This window comes from Mus musculus, chromosome 7 (assembly GCF_000001635.26).
Source record: "Mus musculus strain C57BL/6J chromosome 7, GRCm38.p6 C57BL/6J".
Taxonomy (NCBI): domain Eukaryota; kingdom Metazoa; phylum Chordata; class Mammalia; order Rodentia; family Muridae; genus Mus; species Mus musculus.
In genome coordinates, this window is record NC_000073.6 from 16,361,086 (window position 1) to 16,381,994 (window position 20,909).

Sequence of the window (20,909 nt, forward strand, 5' to 3'; positions counted from 1 at the left end):
TTTATCATCACAGCAGAAAAAGCAACCTCTTAGAGGCTAAAGAGCTGGCTCAGTGGTAAACAGCCCTGGTTGCCCTTACATCAGACCTGGGTTTGATTCTCAGCAGCCACAGGGCAGCTCAGTACCATCTGTAACTTCAGTCCCAGGAATTTGACCCCTCTTCTGGCCCCCCATAAGAACTACATGCATGTGGTACACACACATTCATGAAGGCAAAGCATCCATACATGTAAAATAAAGGGGAAATTTTTATCCATCCATCGACCTAATTTTTTTGAGACAGGGTTTGTGTAGCCATGGCTGTCCTGAACATTCTGTAGATCAGGTCGGCCTCAAAACTCAAGAGATTTGTCTTCTGCCTCCTGAGTGCTGGGAGTACAGGCATGTGCCACCAGCATCTGGTGGAAATTTTTTAATTAAAAAAAAAAAAAAAGTGCCCTTCATGCCTGTGTATATTTACAATCCCAGAATGTGGGAGACAGAGGGAGGAGAACGCCAACTTTATAGCCTAGGCTATGAAGCTACTTTCCCGGACCAGCCAGGCTACATATTGAGAACCTATTTGAAAAGAAAAACATGTATTCAACCAAATGACAACCGTAAGCCGAACAATTTTCACTTAACAGCACAGTTGAAACAAAGCCTGAGATAAGCAAGTGAGACTGCTACATGCTATTGGCCACGGAATGGGTATTGGCAAAAATCCTTAGAGCAACAACAGCATCTGCAAAAGGTGAAGATGCCCTATCCTAGTTTACCCTGCAGAAAAGAACACAACTGCCCAAGTCGACTATACACAATCTCACCGCACAAACAGAATGCTGAGCACAGTGCAGTCTCTAACAGGGAAGTTTACACACCTGAATGCCACCAACAGCAGATACGTAAACAGTAATGTAGTCACACAAAGAAGCACTGCAGTACTGTCCAAGAGGAAGGACGATGATGGTGTAGGCTGTATACACGGTGTGCAACTCCCAGGCCAGCAGCTACAGGTGCTTACTCAACACTAGAGTTGTCGTTTTATTCTGTATTTATTATCAAATAGCCGTATGTGTCTAGTAACTACCACAAAGGACAGCAAAGCTCCACAAAGACCCACAAACAGATGGTCCCACCAACATAATGCTTCTCTTACAAAGCAGGTGGCAGCACACATGCAACAGGAAACCAGATCTGAAGTAGTGAAGAGACATGGGGAGCAAGTCTAGATAGTGCTTATGCACACAGACACAACAAGAAACACATGGAAACAAGAGCCAACTGCTGATAACCATTATTTACACTGACAAAGAGTGAGAGGCTCAGCCCCAGCACGTCAAACATGTTTGCCTCTTTAATTTGGTAGTATGCATGATGCTAGCAAAGAGTCTTAGTTTATGCTTAATCGCTGGTATAGAAAGTTGCTTTCTTTTTTTGAAAGCGTGACTAAGAACAAACCATGTATTCATTTTACTTTAGGTATATGAATGTTAGACTACACACACTCCTGCTGGATCCCCTGGAACTGGGGTCCTTTGCAAGAGCAACAAGTGCATTTAAATGCTGAGTCCTCTCTCTCCAGTTCTTAAGTTTAACCCAGGTTAAATCAAAAGCAAGTATGCATGAGTGAGGTCTGCCCTTTCAGGTGCCATGTATCCCAGCAACCCCACAGTCAACCTGTTTAGGAGTGAAATAAAGCAAGAATAAAGAAAAGTGTGGCAGATTAGCAAGCCAAACTGAGAACAAGGATGTGGCATATTTCTCTACATGAAATAAAAAATTATGTGCATACTTCCACGTGTATCAGATACAGTGGTAAAGTATGCTGTGCACTCAGCATTCATTCTAAAGCAGGAAAGACTGAAAACACAGGGCCTCTTTGGGCTACAGACTGTGTCTAAACTCAGCTGGGCTGCCTGTTTTCAGTCATGAAGAGAGGAAAGAAGAGAAAGGAAAAGAAGGAAAGAATGGAGGGCTGGGGACAGACAGACACACATAGGGTTCATTCTCTGTGCTCATGTCATTGAAAGTGAAAAACTTCCCCATAAGGCAAGACATCATTCTCCATCTCAGCCAACCATCTTCCCTGGAAACCCTGACCCCAGTATCCAACCAAACACTCTGTATAGACCAGTGCGTTTCCTGTCTCTAAGTCATCAACCTTCCTAATGCTGCAAGCCTTCCTCAGACTGTGCCAGCCAGCCAGAAAATATTCTCTCTCTCTCTCCCTCTCCCTCTCTGTTTTCAAGACAGGGTTTCTCTGAGGAGCCTTGGCAGACCTGGATCTCAGCTCTGTGGACCAGGCTGTTGTTGAACTCAAGGGATCTGCCTGCCTCTGCTTCCCCAGTGCTGAGATTAAAGGTGTGCACATGACTGTCTGGCCATATAACTACTACTTTGCTACTTCTGAACTATAATTTGGCTACTGTTACTAGTCATAATGTAAATATCTGTGTTTTTCAACAGCCAGCCTGTCAAGTCATTCGACACCTGAAAAAGTTGGCGACAGCAGCTCTAAACCAAGCAATCTATTTTTTGTTTGTTTGGTTTTTTTTTTTGTTGTTGTTTTGTTTTTGGGGTTTTTTTTTTTTTTTAAGACAGGGTTTCTCTGTATAGCCCTGGCTTTCCTGGAACTCACTTTGTAGACCAGGCTGGCCTCAAACTCAGAAATCCACCTGCCTCTGCCTCCCAAGTGCTGGGATTCAAGGCGTGCACCCCCACTGCTCAGCTCTGAGCAAGTTTCTTATCTTTGGAATTCTGTTCTCTCAGATCAAGTAACTGATCTATGAAAACTAATGTGCTGTAAAGCTAAGTCATTTAGTTCATCCCACAGTTAATTCCATGATGTAGGTTTAAAACGACAAAGATCTCCTTCAGGGTGGTCATTTTCTGCTGCAGGAAATGCCATTACACTGAACTTTATTTCCTGACTATGTGCTAAGCGCTGGCCTAAGAATAAGGCAATAAACAAAACTTTCCTAATCTCAACGACTAAAACCTAGTATTTTAAAAGCACATTTATTTATTCATTTATTGTGTGTGTACACATACATTCACAGAGGTCAGGGGCCAACTTCTAAGAGCTGATTCTCCCACCATGTGTGTCCTGAACTTGGATGATGTGGTTGGGTGACAAGTCCCTTTACCCATCCAACCAGCCCAGGAACTAAACTCTAAAGGGTACATGGAGTTGTACCTCAGTGGTAAAAGAACTGCCTGTAATACTTAACAGGCCCCAGACACAGACACACACAAAGTAAACACATGCAACTTAAAAACCAAAGTACCAAAAAGATGCTAACAAACCCAAGTGCCAGCTGCCTCCAGTTGGGCCTCTCCTACTGCCCTATTTATCACAGGCTTACGTGTGTTAAAAAGACCCAACTTCCTAGATGTGTGAAAACCACAAGCTCTGTTTTTCCTCTTTGTTTTCTGATGTTTCTAATTTAGGAGCACACCATGTACCTTGAACCCAAAGTGGTTTTACAACAACTGATTGAACCTAGGACAAGTGGGAGGAGAGGGGGACTCTGACAGACACCTTTCACAGGAAACAGGAAGTAGCTGCTTCCCTCACCCCATCTTGCAATCTGAATAGAACCCAACTACTTATTCTGTACAATTTAGGAAACCTTAAAATCTGGGTGAAGGAATTTAACTAGACAAAACTTCAAAATCACAGGGCCACTTGGCCTGGTGTCAGGAAGATATTGGGTGAGCCTGGTCTTCATTCTGAGTTCCAGGTCAGCCAGGACTGACACACTCAAAAAAATTATAAATAAGTAAAATAAAATCCCAAGGCCCTCTCTCTCCAAATAGAGAAGTTGTTACTACCAGGTGGCAAAGCCACAAGGCCAAACACTGCCACACCCTGTCCTTGCCCTGTGTTCTTGGTGAGACACAAAGCCAAGGTCTGGAATCCAGGGGATTGTCAGAAGGAATGTGCTGCATGCTGTGCGCCCTCAAGAGCTCAGGGTTGGAATCCCAGCTGAATAGTCCCATTGTAACAGCTGACTAACAATGTCAGCTGGGGAATATTTTGATATCTTCAATTTCTGCCCTCTGTAAGGAAGACATTGCACAAAGGGCAAAGTGCCGGCAGAGCGCTCAGGAATGGCACACCAAGACTGCCAAGTACTGGCCTGGGGTCCCCACATTCTCCTCATAGTGACAGAAAAGTGGCTCCCAAATGAAGCTTCCATATCCACCCTAGTGGGCATCATCAGAAGGGATTCCAGGGAAACTTCCAGCTGTGAATGGCTAACAAAGCAAGGGCTTTTTCCATATGAATGCAAAATGTGGGCCTCAATCAGAGAAGGCCCTTAAGCCATAAAACCCTTCACACCAGGGCCAAGTGTCACACTTGTAAGAGGGTGTGATTTATAAACTGACAGAGCCGCCCACAAAGCTCCTTTTGTGTTCCTCCATTTGTTAACAATGTCTCTCCCCACCAAACTCAGGCAACCCAGCAGAGAAAGCCTGACTGGGCCTCAAAAAGAAAGGACTCCAGGTTTGTTCACTCCGGGTAATTACAGTCCTGTGAATAGACACTAAAATTAGAGCTTAATAATTCCTCGGCATCAGGCTCACAGATAAAGCTATCCCAACACAAACACAAAAGTAAGGGACAGAAAATGCAGTTTTGTCTTGCTAGAAAACTTAGTCCCAGTGCTGTGGAACCTGCACAGAACCTCTAACCCTCAATGAAACTTTAAATGAATGTTCCAACCAACGGCTTTCCTTAAATATGGGTTTGGTCCCATTATTTCTCAGTTTTGTGAAACCAATACCAGCCACTTCAAATTGCTTTCCCTAGTACAAGATTTTCTTGTCTAACACCGGCTAAAGAAACCATTGCCTTCTGTTTGCTTTCCTAACTGCTTTCTCTAAAATGAGATTAAACACTGCACTAGACCCAAACACATGTCTAAGTCCCCAGGTTCTACGCCCAATGGTTTTTTGTTTTGTTTTGTTTTGTTTTTTTTTGGGGGGGGGGGGGGAGACCCACACAACACCAGCAATTACTATCCACATATTAAAGACCTTTCTGTTGGTTTGGGGACAAAGTCTCAGGTAGCCCAAGCTAACCTGGAACTGGAGCTTTGAACTTCTGATCCTTAGTCTCCACTTCCTAAATGCTGAGATGATAAGGCCTGAGTCACCACGCTGGGCTTACTGCCACGGGAACACAGATCCTCCTCTACAATAACCAGTGCCAGCCCAGCTCTTTACCTTTCTGAGACAGGAGCTCTTACTGAACCTGGTGCTCACTACACTGACCGCTCGTCTCCCTCCCGGGCACTGTCACACAGGCACAAGCCGTCTGGGGTGACTTGCTCAGCGCGCTTGTACAGGAAACACTTTATTACTGAGCATCTCAAGTCACACTGTGGCTCACAACTGTCTAACTCCACACTCAGGTCTAAGACCCACTTCCAGTCTCATACGTCACTGTCACATGACACATGTGACACTAGAAGTCAAAACTGATGGCTTTTATGCCAAATCAGTTACACAAGCTTGTCATCTGGCTACCACGGTGCTGCAGCACAAGAGTACTTGATCATTTGAGAGGCTGTCAGAACAGTGAAGGATCTGGAATATAAACCCATTTTCTCGGGAGGAGAGAGCTGCCTGGAATCAGCAGTAGCTATACCCACTCTCGAACTTCCTCTTCCAGGCTTCCCTCATTTGCAGTTACGAGGCCCCAGGGTTTCCAACCTCAGCTCTCTCGCTTACCTTTTTGACCATGGTTGTCTCTGATGAATCAAGCTTTGCTCTCTTGGCCTCAGGTCCATCTTCCACTCCTTGGCTTACTTTGGCAACTTTGGTTTTCTCTCTAGAAGAGACAATGGGAGGAAGCCAAGTTTGAAAGTCACATCACTGGAATGTAATGAGCAAAAGGCTGAGTTCAAGTACAGCCTTGTCTACAGAGTGAGTTCCAAGGCTACAGAGAAATCCTGCCTTGATAAACAAAACAAATATACAACCAAAATAGAGCAAAAAAGTTTTTGAATCAATGAGGCCTGAGCTCAAATCTCATCACGGTCCCTGGAGAGATCTGATAAATCAGTTAGCCATTTTTAAACTAGCTGTCCCTGATGTGATAATGGGAAAAGAACGTAAGTAAACTGCCTAGCATAAGCAAGCTCCCATAAGCCAAAGAGACTGCTTTGCAAACATTCTTGAAGAATCAAAAACTAAAGAGCCAAACCTAATTCCTCCTTGTGCTGTGGAAATTTCATGTTAAGAGTAGCCCAGCCTGCTCTTGTTTTAACTGTGCAATTCATTGCACTCCTAGAATCAGACCTTTCTAAAGCTGCTGGGTGGCTAGGGTAGGAGATGGCGAGAACACATTTGCCCCTTTCAAAGGTTGTCGTCGTTGTCCCCCTCCCCCACTGGTTTTCGAGACAGGGTTTTTCTGTGTAGCCCTGGCTGTCCTGGAACTCACTCTGTAGATCAGGCTAGCCTTGAACTCAGAGGTCTACCTGCCTCTGCTTCCCAGATGCTGGGATTAAGGTGTGCACCAGCCAAGAAACTTGTGGGCCAGAGAAATACCAATGACTTGCTGGAGAGGCTGAACAATAGGAGCACTGCTTAGCAGGAAGCTGTGCCCAACTGTATCACTCAGTGGCAAGGTAGGATTCAGATGCTGTTTGAGAGATTGAGATGAGAGAGCAAGCAAGAGAATAAAAATATAATGAATCGTGGCCATATATTCAGCTCATAGTTTTATAAATACCGTCTGCCATCTTTCTCTTGAAAACGGTAGTAAGTAAAAACACTGCAGGTCTTGTCATGTGAGAATTAGGCTCTGCAGCTTCATGTTCCAAACAAGGCATAAGGTCTGTCTGCTCCACAGTAGGCTCTGAACCGTGGAGCTTTTCAAGGCAGGTTAAATGTGCCCAAAGGACTACCCATTTAACTAGCAGGCACTCTCTCTCCATCACTCAACATGCAAGTACAAGCTAAGGAACAAGCATTTAACACAAGCACACTTTCCCTGGACAGCATGTGAGTTCCAACCCTCAAGTTCGGGAGGTGGGATACCCATGTGATGCACTCTGTCCACAACATTGCGTGCTTTGGGCTTCAGTTGACACCACTGCCTCCAAAGATGGGGTCTACATGTCTCCTAAAATTCTGAACCCACAAGCTGAGCAGGCATGGCACTCAGTAGGCAGAGGTAGGTGGATCTCTGAGTTGGAAGCTAGCCTGGTCTACAGAGTTACAGTATAGCCAAACAGAGAAACCATGCCTTGAAAAAACAACAAAAGTGTGAATCCACAAAACAACTCTGCTTCATAATTTGTTAATCCCTTGTCTGAGAATGTTCTGAAGTATTATAGTACAGTATGCTATGTCATTGAGACAGCTCATTTCCTACCACAAATACCACTCAACTGTGGAACGCTCCCTTCGGCCCTCTCCCAGCACTTACTCTACAAATTCATGCTCTCCAAGATTCGCAAAGGTGTACCCATGGTACCCAAAGACATCTCCTGTGAAGAACTTAATGCTGTTTCTGTGACAGATCTGGTCGACTTTAATGATGACATCTCTGGAGCAGCAAGTCAGGCACACCTGAGAGGAGACAGGAAGTGACTGCTAAGAGCTGCAAACTGTGAATCACTGCCCTGCTGTCTGCATAAGTCTTAAATTAACTGTCTCTCTGGCAGGCTTAAGACCAGTTTCAACAAGAATAACAGGTTCTTGGGTGCTGTGAGTAAAAGACAGAAGAAAAGCTGCAGATTTCAGGGTGTAGAAAATATACACGACATGACGACCACTTCTGACACCTAAGAGAAGAATTTAGCTGGACAGTAAAACCACTCAAGACAATCTGTTTCCTTAACCCATGAGCATATAAACTACACCTCATAGTTCTCATGAAGACAGAGCTATCAAGGTAATCTAAACTACAAAGTCAAGCAAATTCTGGTGACAAGTAAAACCAGTTTTTTAACTGACCAAAAGGTCATGTTTGAGTATCTACCCACACACACACTTTAAATTTTTTTTTTACTATTTGTCCAAGATCTCTTAAGCTTTCCCAGGGTACAGGGAACCCTGTCTTAAGAGGCTGAAGTCAGCCAGATGTGGCAGCACAAGCCTTTAAATCCCTGTACTGGAGAGGCAAGGAAAGGGAAAATAAAATCTCTGCCTGTCTCCCCAAAAGTTCCGAACCAGCCTGGCCTACAGGACTGCTGGGGACCTGTAGAGAGACCTTGCCTGAAAAGCAAATAAGAAAACCTAACAGACACTGATACAGAATTGAGAATAGATGATGTGAGTTCTACATGCAGCATTTGGTGTATCACTGACAATTCCATGGCCAAAGTGATTGTTTGTGTGTGTGTGTGTGTGTATATATATATATATATAAAAGGCACAGACACACTGAGCACAGATGTGTTGGCTGTTAGTTATCTGTTTTTTAAGACAAAGCAAGGAGGTGGGGGTGCATGCCTTTAAGTGCAGCACCATGCAAATCTCCAAAGGTCAGCCTGGTCTTATAGAGCAAGTTCCAGGATGGCCAGAGCTACAGAGAAACTGTCTTCAAAAACAAAACCTTATGTAGCCCAGACTGGCCTCAAACTCAGTCTTGATCTCTTATTCCTTCCTAATTCCATTTGCCTAATGTCGGGATTATAGGCAAATGCTACCAAGCTTGGCTAGGGATGTTTGCTGCTTCCTTCCTGAACACAAAACATAAGCTGTAGCTTGATACTTCTATCTAATAAGTGCAGCTGGCAACAAAATTAATCAGCAACTTAAATTTCCAGAACACAAGAGCAAAGATTCTGCTCTTGGCCAAAAGACCGAGAAGTGATGATGAGCAAAGATTCTGAAGGAAGATAAACACTAATGCTGAAACCTAGACTCAGATAACAGAAGCCCAGACACAGAAGACAGCAGGCACCTCACAAACAACCACAATAGGTCTAATAGACTGGACCTACTCAGAAACACATATACAATGTGTCAAGCCTAAAGAAGACATCAGTTTATAGACACAGATGGGGTAAAAGTTCAGAGTGTGTGATTTGAAAGCCCTTGTACACCTACAGTTAATCTCGTTACATAGTCCTGGCCTCCTTCCCACCTTTGGCTCCCAAACACTAGGGTTAGAGGTTAGAGGTATGACTCCATACTGAACTTCCACTACTACTTCAACCTGCTTGACTCTCCCAACAGGCTCAATACTAGGAAACTCACCGCATCAAACTTCGTGAAGAAGGACTCTGGCTTCTTCTCTACATCCTCAGTGTCCACCTTTACATCCACCATGGGATTGAGATTCTGGGCTCGTTCCAAAGAGGCCTCGGCCCTATTGCGGCCCACAGACCCAGTCTGAATCAAGAACTGAGCTCCAGGGTCTTCTGGAGATACCTAGGGAAAAAAAGTTCTCCTTAATTCTTGGAGTCTTTCTGAAATGTAAATCCATCAATGTAAAGACATCTAGACTATATAAGGATGCTAAAATGCCCACAACCAATTGTTATCATCCCTACAGAATTCAGCCTGGCTACACTTCAGTCGTGGCTAGTTTTTGTTAACTTCACACAATCTAGAATAATCTAGAAAAGAGGAAACTTCAGCTGAGAAACCGCCTCTATCAAACTGGCCCATGGACAGGTCTACCATGCATTTTCTTGATTAATGATTGATGTGGAAACACATTTCCATGGCTTCTGCTTCAGTTCCTACCTTTGTTCCCCTCAATGGACTTGGGACCAAACCAACCAACCCTTTCCTCACCAAATTGCTTTTTGTCAAGTGTTTTATCAAGGCAACAGAAACTCTCAGACAGGGCTGGAGAGCTGGCTCAGTGGTCAAGAGCACTGACTGCTCTTCCAGAGGTCCTGAGTTCAATTCCCAGCAACCAACATGGTGGCTCACAACCATCTGTAATGAGATCCAATGCACACTCTTCTGGGAGCCTGAAGACAGTGACAGTATACTCATAAATAAAATACATAATTTAAGAAAAAAGAAAAACTCTCAGACAAAAACTGGTACAAACCTAATCACATTGTTCATGCTGTTTTGGGGGAGGATTGTGGAAGTATTTGGGACTTAAGGCCAGAAAAGCCAGAGGGCTCAGAACGTAATGGGCTGCTCTGTGGAGGTTTCATAGGTAAGAATGCTGAGAGCAGTGCAGACGATAAGAGGCCTGTCTTGTGAAGTTTCGAAAGGAAGCAAAGGAACTCTATCAGGGCCATGTAAGTGATATTCTGAGTTACAAATTTGAAGTTCTGGTAAGATGGAGTTGAAGAGTTGGCTGTGATTACTAGGAGACTGGAACCAGTAAAATGCAACCTTTGCTCTGTTGAGACAATACTGATACTGTCAATGGCGCTAAAGAATCAGCTGTGATTAAGAAAGAAATAGGCAGCCGGGCGTGGTGGCGGAGGCAGGCGGATTTCTGAGTTCAAGGCCAGCCTGGTCTACAAAGTGAGTTCCAGGACAGCCAGGGCTATACAGAGAAACCCTGTCTCAAAAAACCAAAAAAAAAGAAAAAAAAAAAAAAAAAAGAAATAGGCAGCCGGGCGTGGTGGCACACACCTTTAATCCCAGCACTGGGGAGGCAGAGGCAGGCGGATTTCTGAGTTCGAGGCCAGCCTGGTCTACAGAGTGAGTTCCTGGACAGCCAGGGCTGCACAGAGAAACCCTGTCTTGAAAAATCAAAAAAAAAAAAAAAAAAAAACAAAGAACAAAAAACAAAAACAAAAAGAAAGAAACAGGCAGCTGGGCGTAGCGATGCATGTCTTTTATCCTGGTGCTTGAGAGACAGAAATGGATCTGAGTCTGCTTAGCTCTAGGACAGCCAAGGATATAGACAAACCCTGTCTCAAACAAAACAAAACAAAACAAACAAAACAAAAGATCAGCCAGCATCACTGAGGCAAAATCTTGTAAGGAAATGTTTGCTCAGGGTCAGCACACAGAAGCTTGGTCCAGAGAGGGCCAAGACTGTACCTTATGATAGCAGCCAAAGGAGTCATGAAGAGCAGCTGAGGTACTGCAGGGTCAGAGTGCCTGAAGAAAGCCCAAAAGAGGCCTGTGGTGAAGATTCAGCCCAGTTGCCACAGAGATGCCAGCACTTGGAGAAGCTAGTACCAAAGGCAGAAGTAGCTGTGGAATGGAGCTCTTCAAGATCTCTGGAGCCCAGAAGATCCTGAGTCACAGGCGTCTGACACCAAGGTTCACACTGCTGGACTTTGACTGTGCTCAGGTTTTTCCTCTTAAGAGTAAGAAACTCTAGCTATATATGTAGCAGAGGATGGCCTTGTCCATCATCAATGGGAGGAGAGGCTCTTGGTCCTATGAAGGTTCTATGCCCCAGTGTAGGGGAAGACCAGGACCAGGAATGGGAGTGGGTGGGTTGGTGAGCAGGGGGAGGGGGAGAGGATAGAGGATTTTCAGAGGGAAAACTAGGAAAGGGGATAACATTTGAAATGTAAATGTAAATATAGAAAATATCTAAAAAAAAAAAAAAAAAAAAAAAAAAAGAGTAAGAAAACACTTTTTTTTTTAATTTGCAGAAGCCCACAGTTAGTTGAGAGACTTGGGTGTTTTAGAAAAACCTTGAAAGGTATTCTGGATGTTTAAAGAGACTGAACAGGGGGGGCTGGTGAGATGGCTCAGTGGGTAAAAACACCAACTGCTCTTCCGAAGGTCCTGAGTTCAAATCCCAGCAACCACATGGTGGCTCACAGTCATCTGTAAGGAGATCTGACGCCCTCTTCTGGAGTGTCTGAAGACAGCAACAGCGTATTTATGTATAATAATAAATAAATCTTTGGGTCTGAGAGAGCAGGGCCAACCAGAGCGAGGAGAGGTTCTAAATACAATTCCCAACAACCACATGAAGGCTCACACCCATCAGCAAAGCTATAGGGTACTCATATACATAAAAATAAATCTTTAGAGAGACTGAACTGCTAAAGTGCTTGAATTTTTTTAAAAGACCGTTTAGTGTCTTATTCAGGACAAGTCAGAAAGGAAAAGTTGTAGTTAGTGATATGTTAGGTTTTTTGGAGGTCAACTTAACAAGTTAGAATTATTTGGGAAGAGGAAAACCAAAGTGAGAAAATGCCTTCATCAGATTGCTTATAGGTAAATCTGTGGGGGCATTTTCTTGATTAATAATTAATGTAGGGGGCTGGAAAGCTGGCTCAGCAGTTAAGAGCACTGACTGCTCTCCTAGAGGTCCTGAGTTCAAATCCCAACAACCACATGGTGGCTCGCAACCATCTGTAATGAGATCAGATACCCACTTCTGGTGTGTCTGAAGACAGCTACAGTGTACTTACATATAACAAACAAACAAACAAACAAACAAATCCATTAAAATATTAGTTAATTGCCAGGCAGTGGTGGCACATGCCTTTAATCCAAGCACTTGGGAGGCAGAGGAGGCAGGTAGAGTCCAGCCTGGTCTACAGAGTGAGTTCCAGGACAACTAAAGCTACACAGAGAAACCCTGTCAAAAACAAAAACAAAAACCACAAACAAAAACAAAACAAAAATATAGGAGGGCCCAGTTAACTATAAGTAGTGGCATCCCTGGGCAGGTGTCCCTGACTGTCTAAGTAAGAAAGCTAAGCACACCAGTAAACAGTGTTCCCCATGTCTTCCGTCTTAGCCCTTGCCTCCACATTTCTGTCCTAATTCCCTTCAGTCATGGGATGACCTCAAAGTTGAAGCTGAAATAAAATGTTGCTTTCCTGAGCTGCTTTTGGTCACAGTATTCATCACAGCAATGGAAACCCTAAGATAGCTGACTGTTCTTTCTTCTGAGGCTGTACCACACTACAGTTTAAAGCTGGCCATCGATAGTTAAAGAGCACCCTCTTGTGTTTACATGGGAAACTCTCCAAGCAAAGTTTAAGGTTTCCTCTACTTAAAGTTGGGTAGATTTTTAACTGCTACTGAGTGATTACTAGTTCTCAGCAGTAAACTGATTCCCTAGCACACAAAGGACCGTCCCTGAATTGGAAGAATCTCCACCCCCAGCCCAGAAGGACATGGAAGCAAGCAGAGTAATTGACTTTTTCATTAAGGGTAGATATGTCAGCAGAGCCCCAGAGACCAGAGCTACCAAGTAGACTCCATCCATATCACTCAAAAGTATTTCATACACAAAACATTTAACTTAGCAAATGAGTTCACCAGAACTAGGTTCAGGGGAAGTTAAGTCATCTCCCCCACTGTCCCTCCCCAGGCACCTACCAACTATCCAAAGGACACGTTCTTTCTCAGTATCAAGAAAATGGGCCAAGTCAGGAGTTGGTGGCACATGCCTTAAATCCCAGAACACAGGAGGTAAAGGCAGGTGGATCTCTGAGTTTGAGGCCTGCCTAGTCTACAGAGAACTAGTTCCAGGAAAGCCAGAGCTATTACAGAGAAACCCTGTCCTTTTTTTTTTCTTTTGGTTTTTCGAGACAGTGTTTCTCTGTATAGCTCCGGCTGTCCTGGAACTCAGAAATCTGCCTGCCTCTGCCTCCCAAGTGCTGGGATTAAAGGCATGTGTCACCATGCCTGGCAAGAAACCCTGTCTTGAAAAAATATTAATAATAAAAAGGAAAAATAAAAAATAAAAAGGGGTGGCATTTTTTCCAACCAGTATTATGCTTTTCAGTCACCACATGCTGTTGGGATCTCATTCCCTATTGGAAGGCATAAGTCTGAGATTATGGGGAACGGCTCTACACCATTCTGGTTAGATTCAAATCCTGGTTCAATCACTGACTGTATTGCTTAAGTGTATAGAAACAGTATAGACACTCATCATTCCACAGGTAATATGCTGCTACCCTGAGCTCAGATCCTGGCTCTTCTCTTCTATTGATAGACACTGTAGTCTCCATAGGCCCTGTGAAGTAAAGCTGTGTGCAAGATTCCATCTCAGGGTCCATTCACTTCACTCTGTATAGTTCCAAAACAAGCTCACTTATGCTTTTAATTTCTACCAAAAGTTGGCGTCATTTCTCAAGTCACTCTTGGTGCAGACTGCCTTCCAGCCATCCACCTCAGTCTATTAAAGTCACAGCTTCTTGGAGACCCACCAGACCTCATCACTGAGTGTTCTTATCTACCACCTTTTGGAGATAAGCCATTAACAACACATTAATCGCCCAAGTCAAAACCTTGTCTTCACGTGGATTCCTGGCCTGCATGTAGCCCTGCAGTAAGCTGGCTAAGGGCAAGGACCTGGACTCCTTGCCAAGACGGAGGCCACAAGTAACCAGGACCTAACCTCCTTTCCCTCCATTTACTACCGAGCAGATGGTGGCAGGTCCCAGAACTCAAGTAATTCTGAGAATAAGAAAGTGAAATCATCTCCTATATCTCTTCTTGGCTTTGAGTTCATGCATGTATGGGCCAGCAGATTCTCCTGTTCCTCATACCAGCGCACTTCCCGACATCTCACCTCTCATCTACAGTACCTAACACACTTGTAAAGTGGTTTCTCATCCTACATCTTGAGTCAACAATTGATGCAGTGATTACTGATACACTCAAACACACCTTGAAGATCTAGAGTCCCGATCACCTTCAATAATGAGGCCATCTTGATTGGTGATAGAGGCCAAGGCTGCTCAGGTTGCCTTCTCATTTTCTTTGAAACTGTTTAATGAATATTCACCTGGAGGGCTCTAGCAGACCCTCTTAAAACTTCCCTTGCCAGCCCGGAGGGAGAGCTAGAGAGCTGACTCAGCGGTTAGGAGCACTGACTGCTCTTCCGGGGGTCCTGAGTTCAAATCCCAGCAACCACACAGTGGCTGCTCACAACCATCTGTAATGAGATTGAATGCCCTCTTCTGGTGTGTCTGAAGACAGCTACAGTGTACTTACATATGATAAGTAAATAAAATCTTAAGGAAAAAAAAATCCCTTGCCAAAGCAGTCTTTCAACTTGATAAGCACCTCCTTAACTCAGATCAGAACCCTAGGAAACTTCTCCAAGTCTCCATATCACAATCTGCGTTAAGGAGGCCAGAATGGCTTCTGGATAATGCTTTGAGAATGAGAACCAGAGTGTAAGCACCTTTTATTCAGTGAACGGCAGACTTCAGGGTCCCTGAGGGAGTGCTCTAAGATGTGTGAATGTAGACTAAATAAAATGCTAAGGGACAGGCATTAAAACCCCCATCTAAATGAAAACAAAGTCTGAGAAGTCTATTGTCCAGTTGTAGAAGCTGGGACTATAGCCAAGTCCACATGATTTCACAGCCTTCCAAACAACTTTATACCTTCTCCTCCAACGGTGTTCTCTGGGAAATTGGGGAAGGAAAAGCATAGTGTATTTACTTATCTGATGGGAGTTGGGCTAGTTAAGCTGAGTAGCACTAGGCTACAGAAAGTCCATTATAAACCACACCTAACTCCAAATCCTGGAGTGCTTTGATATTTGTATCACCGCCCAGGTTCTCTACAGTGTAGCTGGGGTTGAGGACACTCAAGGAGAAGGTACTATGGCCCTCCAAGTGAGTAGAGGAAGACAATCAGCCCATGCCTCCCAACACTTCACAGCCCTTAGCACTCTTCTGACATGACATCAGAGCCACCTCACACATCTGGGATGAGCCCCACAGCCAGATAACTGCTTGGTGGCACATACACTAATCCTCCTCCAGATGTGCTCCTGCCTCTAGAGGGCACTGTAGTCTCACAAAAATCTTCTGTCCTGACTGCTCACAGATATGTATTTTCTTAGATTTTCTTTCTTTTTTAAATGTTTGATGTATGAGAGTTTTGCGATGTAGCCCAGGATGGATTTAAATTTGCAGCAATCCTCCTGCCTCTGCTGAGTGCTGGGATTACAGGCATGTATCACCATACCACTTTCCTCTTAGATTTAACTTAATTTTTAGATGGGGATATGGCCTAGTTGGCAATGCTATCTGTCTAGCAAGCAATGAAGCTGTAGGTTTGACCACCAGTGCTTCATAAACAGTGTGGTGGCTCATGTCTGTAAAATCAGCACTGGGGAGTAGAGGCAAGATCAGAGTTCAAGGTCACCTTCACCTGTTCAGTTAGCTTGAACTAACCGAAATCCTACTTCAATAGCAATAAAAATGCCAGAATCAACGGCATATTCTTTTAATCTCAGCACCGGAGGCAGAAGACAGGCTGATCTCTGAGTTTGAGATCAGCTTGGTCTACACAGAAAGCTCCCAGCCAATCCCTACATAGTCAACAGCCTCATGCCCGGCATGGAGAAGCGCAAGCCTGCCTTTAATCCCAGCACTCAGGAGGTGGAGGCAGGTAAATCTCTGTGAGTTCAAGACCAGATTGGTCTACATAGCAAGTTCCAGGGCAGTCAGGAACTACAGAGAAACTCTGTCACAAAAGAAACTAACAAACAAAAGTTATGGCACTGAGTACGTAAAGCTCATGGCTTTCTTCATATTATAGTATAAAGTTCTAGTTTTTTGAGACAAGGTCTCGTAGGGTTTGAGGCTACACTCCAAGTCCCACTGCAGCCTGAACTACACGAGACCCTGCCTCAAGACCAAGAAGCAAGCAAATAAACAAAAAATTGCTAGAAAATTTACATGTCAGTGAGGCTTGAAAATGTATAAACAAGCACTTCCACCCTAAAGGAAAGATAGGCCAGAGAAAGCTGTACGTGAACTGGGCACTGCTGTGGTATCTCTGTATGATGTACAGTTTCATACTGGATGCTCACTGTTCTCTGGATATGCAGTCTATATACCTACCTTCTGTCTGATTCAATGTTTTTCAAAGTAATGATGGTGAGCCATCTATGAGATTATTTTGACTATTTTTTAAATTTTTTTAAAAAATTACATACCTTTATTTTGTGTGTACTGGTGTTTTGCCTGCATGTATGTCTATGTGAGAATGTCAGATCTTAGAGTTATGGACAGTGGTAAGCTGCCATGTGAGTATGTAGAGATGTGAACTCTGGAAGAGCAGTCAGTACACTTAACTGATGAGCCATCTCTCCAGTCCCACTGTGACTTTTTTTAGGACCTTCATTATATAGCAAAAGCTACTCTTGAATTTATAGTTCTGCCTCAATCTCCTGAGTGTTGGGATTATAGGTATGTGCCATCACACTGAACTGAGCCATGTTCTATATGTTCCCATTCCCGAATCATTCCAGGCCTGAATCAGCGGCTCAGGGGTTGAAGACTATATATTCACGTAAACCTCCTCCCAGGCCTCAGTTTCCCTACAGTGGCACTGAACCTGGATTTGCCCAGCAGCACTGGCAGCACGGCCTTTTGAGAGATACAGGGCAATCAGATGGCACATACCTGTTCGTGGTCCAGCATGGTGAGCCCTTTGACTCCTGCCAGGATAAGATTCTTGGCAATTTCAGCTCCAAGTCCTTTCATGCCAACAATCAGCACCCGGGAAGCTCGAAGCCTGTGAAGCACATGCTATGTTAATCTGATGACCCCAAGTAGTGGGACTTGTTCAATCACAGGACAGGAAAAAAAAAGAAAACTTAATTTTCACTATATGCACCACAGAAACACCACTGAACCTTCAGATCTAGAAAATTGGCCCCAAACAACTGTGCACAGAAAATGACTTCTTTACTGAGCACGTTGTGTATGCCCTCTCCACAATGAGCAGCGCAGTGGAGAAAGCAGCTCTTCAAGCATAAGGCCAGATGATGGGGCAGGGGGACAGAGCTCTGTCAGGGGACGGGGCAGGGGACAGAGCTCCGTCAGTAGGACACTTGCCGTGCATGGATGAGGTCCTGCATGGCTCTCCAGAACCACAAAATAAACGAATAAAAAGAGGACAAGGGAAGATGCAATTTTAAAGAACAAGTGTTACATAATGATGAAAACCGTTCTGAAGGAGTGTATCTGTCACCTGAATGGCTGGGAAGCTGAGGCGAGAGAGATCTCAGGAAGTTCACATCCAGACTGGATTACAAAAACCTTGTCTCCACAACAAGAAACCCAGAGAAGGTGATTTTTCATCAAAATAAAATAAACAACCGATCAACATACAGATAACTGAAAAGAAAGTATTCCAACTATAGAAAACACACAAGCTCAAAAGGGGATACTTGAAGCTAGGTGGGGTGGAACACACCTTTAGTCCCAGCACTTGGGAGGCAGAGGCAGACCGATCTCTGTGAGTTAGAGGACAGCCTGGTCTACAAAGCAAGTTCCAGGACACCCTGGGTTGTTACACAAAAAAACATGTTTCAGAAAAAAAGAAAAAGAAAAAAGCCCAGCACTTGGGAGGCAGAGGCAGGCGGATTTCTGAGTTCAAGGTCAGCCTGGTCTACAGAGTGAGTTCCAGGACAGCCAGGGCTACACAGAGAAACCCTGTCTCGAAGCCCCCCCCCCCCCAAAAAAAGAAAGAAAGAAAGAAAGAAAGAAAGAAAGAAAGAAAGAAAGAAGAAAGAAAAGGGAAAGGAGAATGCCTGGCTTGACTGTTTTCAGAGACAGCAAAAACAAAGAGGCCGCGAAGTGGTATAGAAAGGACAAATGTGAAGTATGAAAATGGGGTGGGGGGAGCACAGCACGAGGGCTCTGGGGGGCACTAGAAGCCATGGGATGAGAAGATGACGCCACAGGTAAGAGAAGTCTGGAGTGGTTATGTGTGCACAGCCACTCAGACTAGTATAATAACCAAAGAGGACAAGTGTATTTATTATGGTATTGGGGACTGAACTCAGGGGCTCCAGCCACAGCAGGCAAGTGCTTTAAGTAGAACCCCAGCTTGGCAAGAAGAGCCATGATTTAATCTGGAGCACACAAGCAAAACCCATGGAAGCATAAGAAGGTGTGTGCGAGAGGTGGTGTGCACACTTGTGACCGCAGCACTGGAGAGGTGAGGACAGGATAAAGGGTAGGTAGGTTCAGAGTCTGCTCCACGACTTAGTAAGCTTGAGACCAACCCCAGCACAACAAAAACAGGCAGGGGAATTGTGTTGATCTCTATAAATAAAAATAAGACAAAAATCAAACAAAGCACCCAGAGAACACCAGGGGCTCTTCTCCAACGATCAGTGAGTGCTTACTTAGTCTGTAGTAAGCCCAATGGCCGTCAGGGTCTGGGGTGCATATCTAAAATTCTAAGGAAGAAGGATGGGAAATTTGAGGCCACCTGGACATGGTGGCGTCCTATAAGGCCAAGCAATGGATCAGAAGCTCAAGGTCACTCTGCTTGAGGTCAGCCTGGGCGATGAGACCCTTTCTAAAGGAGGGAGGGAAAAAAAGAAACCTCAGCAGGGCATGATTACACACACCACACTAGTTCATATGAAAGCCAACTTTATGGCTATGTAGTAGAAATTAATACTCTCAAAAGAAATAATTTAAAAGGTAATATTTAAGCAAGGTGGTAGCAATAGTACACATCTTTAATCCCAGCACTAAAGAGGCAGAGGCAGGTGACGGATCTCTGGAGGCCAACCTGAACTACAGAGTAAGTTCCAGGACAGCTAGGACTACTAGAGAAACCCTGTCTTGAACAACCAAAACAAACAAACAAACAAAACAAAACAAAAAAACGCCAGGAAGTGATGGCACATGCCTTTAATCCCAGCACTGGGGAGGCAGAGGCAGGTGGATTTCTGAGTTCGAGGCCAGCCTGGTCTACAGAGTGAGTTCCAGGATAGCCAGGGCTATACAGAGAAACCCTGTTTCAAAAAACCAAAAACCAAACAAACAAGGCAGATAAATGCAGGAGGATTACTGCAAAATTGAAGCCACCTTCATCTTTGAACTGAGTTCCAAGCCTGTCAGGACCACAAACAAAAGCATTGTCTATACTCTGAAGTAATACCTGGCATGTAAGAAACTGGACATGGGTGTTAAGATAGACTTAGTCAACTTCTCTTAAACTCTACCACCTTCATTATAAAAAGCCTAGCTATTCATACACTTGAATCTGGATTTTTTCAGCACCTACTCCCAAAAAGAATTGTTTGAGACTTGGTCTCATACATACAAAGGTGGCCCTAAAACTATGTAGCAGAGAATAGCCTTGAACTTTGACCCTCCTGCCTCTACCTCCAGTATGTACCTTCTTGCCTAATGTATTTGATACTAGGATCAAACCCAGGGCTTCATGTATGCAAGAAAGGCAAGCCCCTGCGCTACATTCCCAGCTGATAAAATCTACAGCTCATCCTGAGTTGTTCAGGACTTGTCTGTACTACCTTACTAGCCTGACCACCTATTATCAGACTACTACTCACCAAGACTTGACAATCACAACATTCCACAGCCTGTAAACACACTTCCTCTCTGGCCCATTCCAAGTCCCGCACCCCAAAGCCATTTCTTCAGAGCCTGAGGAGGTTAATAGTCACCGTGGACTTTATCAGATTTAGAATCACCAGTACACACAGCTCTGGGTATGTTCTATGACAGTGTTTATTATATAAAGGTTCAATGAAAGAGGGCAGACCTACCCTGACTGTGGGCAGCACAATCAATGGAGTGGGCTCACATTCAATGAAAAGGAAAAAAAGACAGCAAGCTGGCTCAGGTTCCACAAGCAAAAATGTTTGTTGCCTGAAGACTCAAGCCTGAGAACATGAGTTCCATTCTCAGAAGCTACAGAAAGTTAATGAGAACCAAGTCCACAAAGATGTTCCCTGACCTCCATACATACCTGCTCAGATATATACCACCTGTCACAGACATTCAATAATAAATAAAATTCTTAGCACTCAGGAGGCAGCAGTAGCAGGTGGATCTCTGTGAGTTCAAGAACAGCCTGGTCTACATAACTACTTCCTAGACCCTGTCTCAAAACAAACAAAATAATAAAGTTTAAAAAGAGTGGGAAAGAGAGCACCAACTGTTCACCTGTTTGCTGACGAGATGCAATTCCACCAGTTTCCTCACATCCTTGCCACTGTGGCTGTACAGATTGTACACTTAAACCACAGCAACGAGAAAATAATG

The 20,909-nt window shown here is 44.2% G+C and overlaps 1 protein-coding gene across 4 annotated transcripts in view; it reads right to left on the reverse strand.

Annotated features, from left to right (window-relative positions):
- Window positions 1–20,909, reverse strand: part of Sae1 (SUMO1 activating enzyme subunit 1) — a 67,661-nt gene that overhangs the window by 40,850 nt on the left and 5,902 nt on the right. For all 4 annotated transcript variants that reach the window (NM_001285892.1, NM_001285891.1, NM_019748.3 and 1 more), the window contains exons 2-5: window positions 17,280–17,391; window positions 9,202–9,375; window positions 7,424–7,566; window positions 5,722–5,821 (exon numbers count right to left, since the gene is read on the reverse strand). In NM_001285892.1, the coding sequence (NP_001272821.1) occupies window positions 5,722–5,821; window positions 7,424–7,566; window positions 9,202–9,375; window positions 17,280–17,391 (529 nt within the window). The remainder of the gene's footprint in view (window positions 1–5,721; window positions 5,822–7,423; window positions 7,567–9,201; window positions 9,376–17,279; window positions 17,392–20,909) is intronic.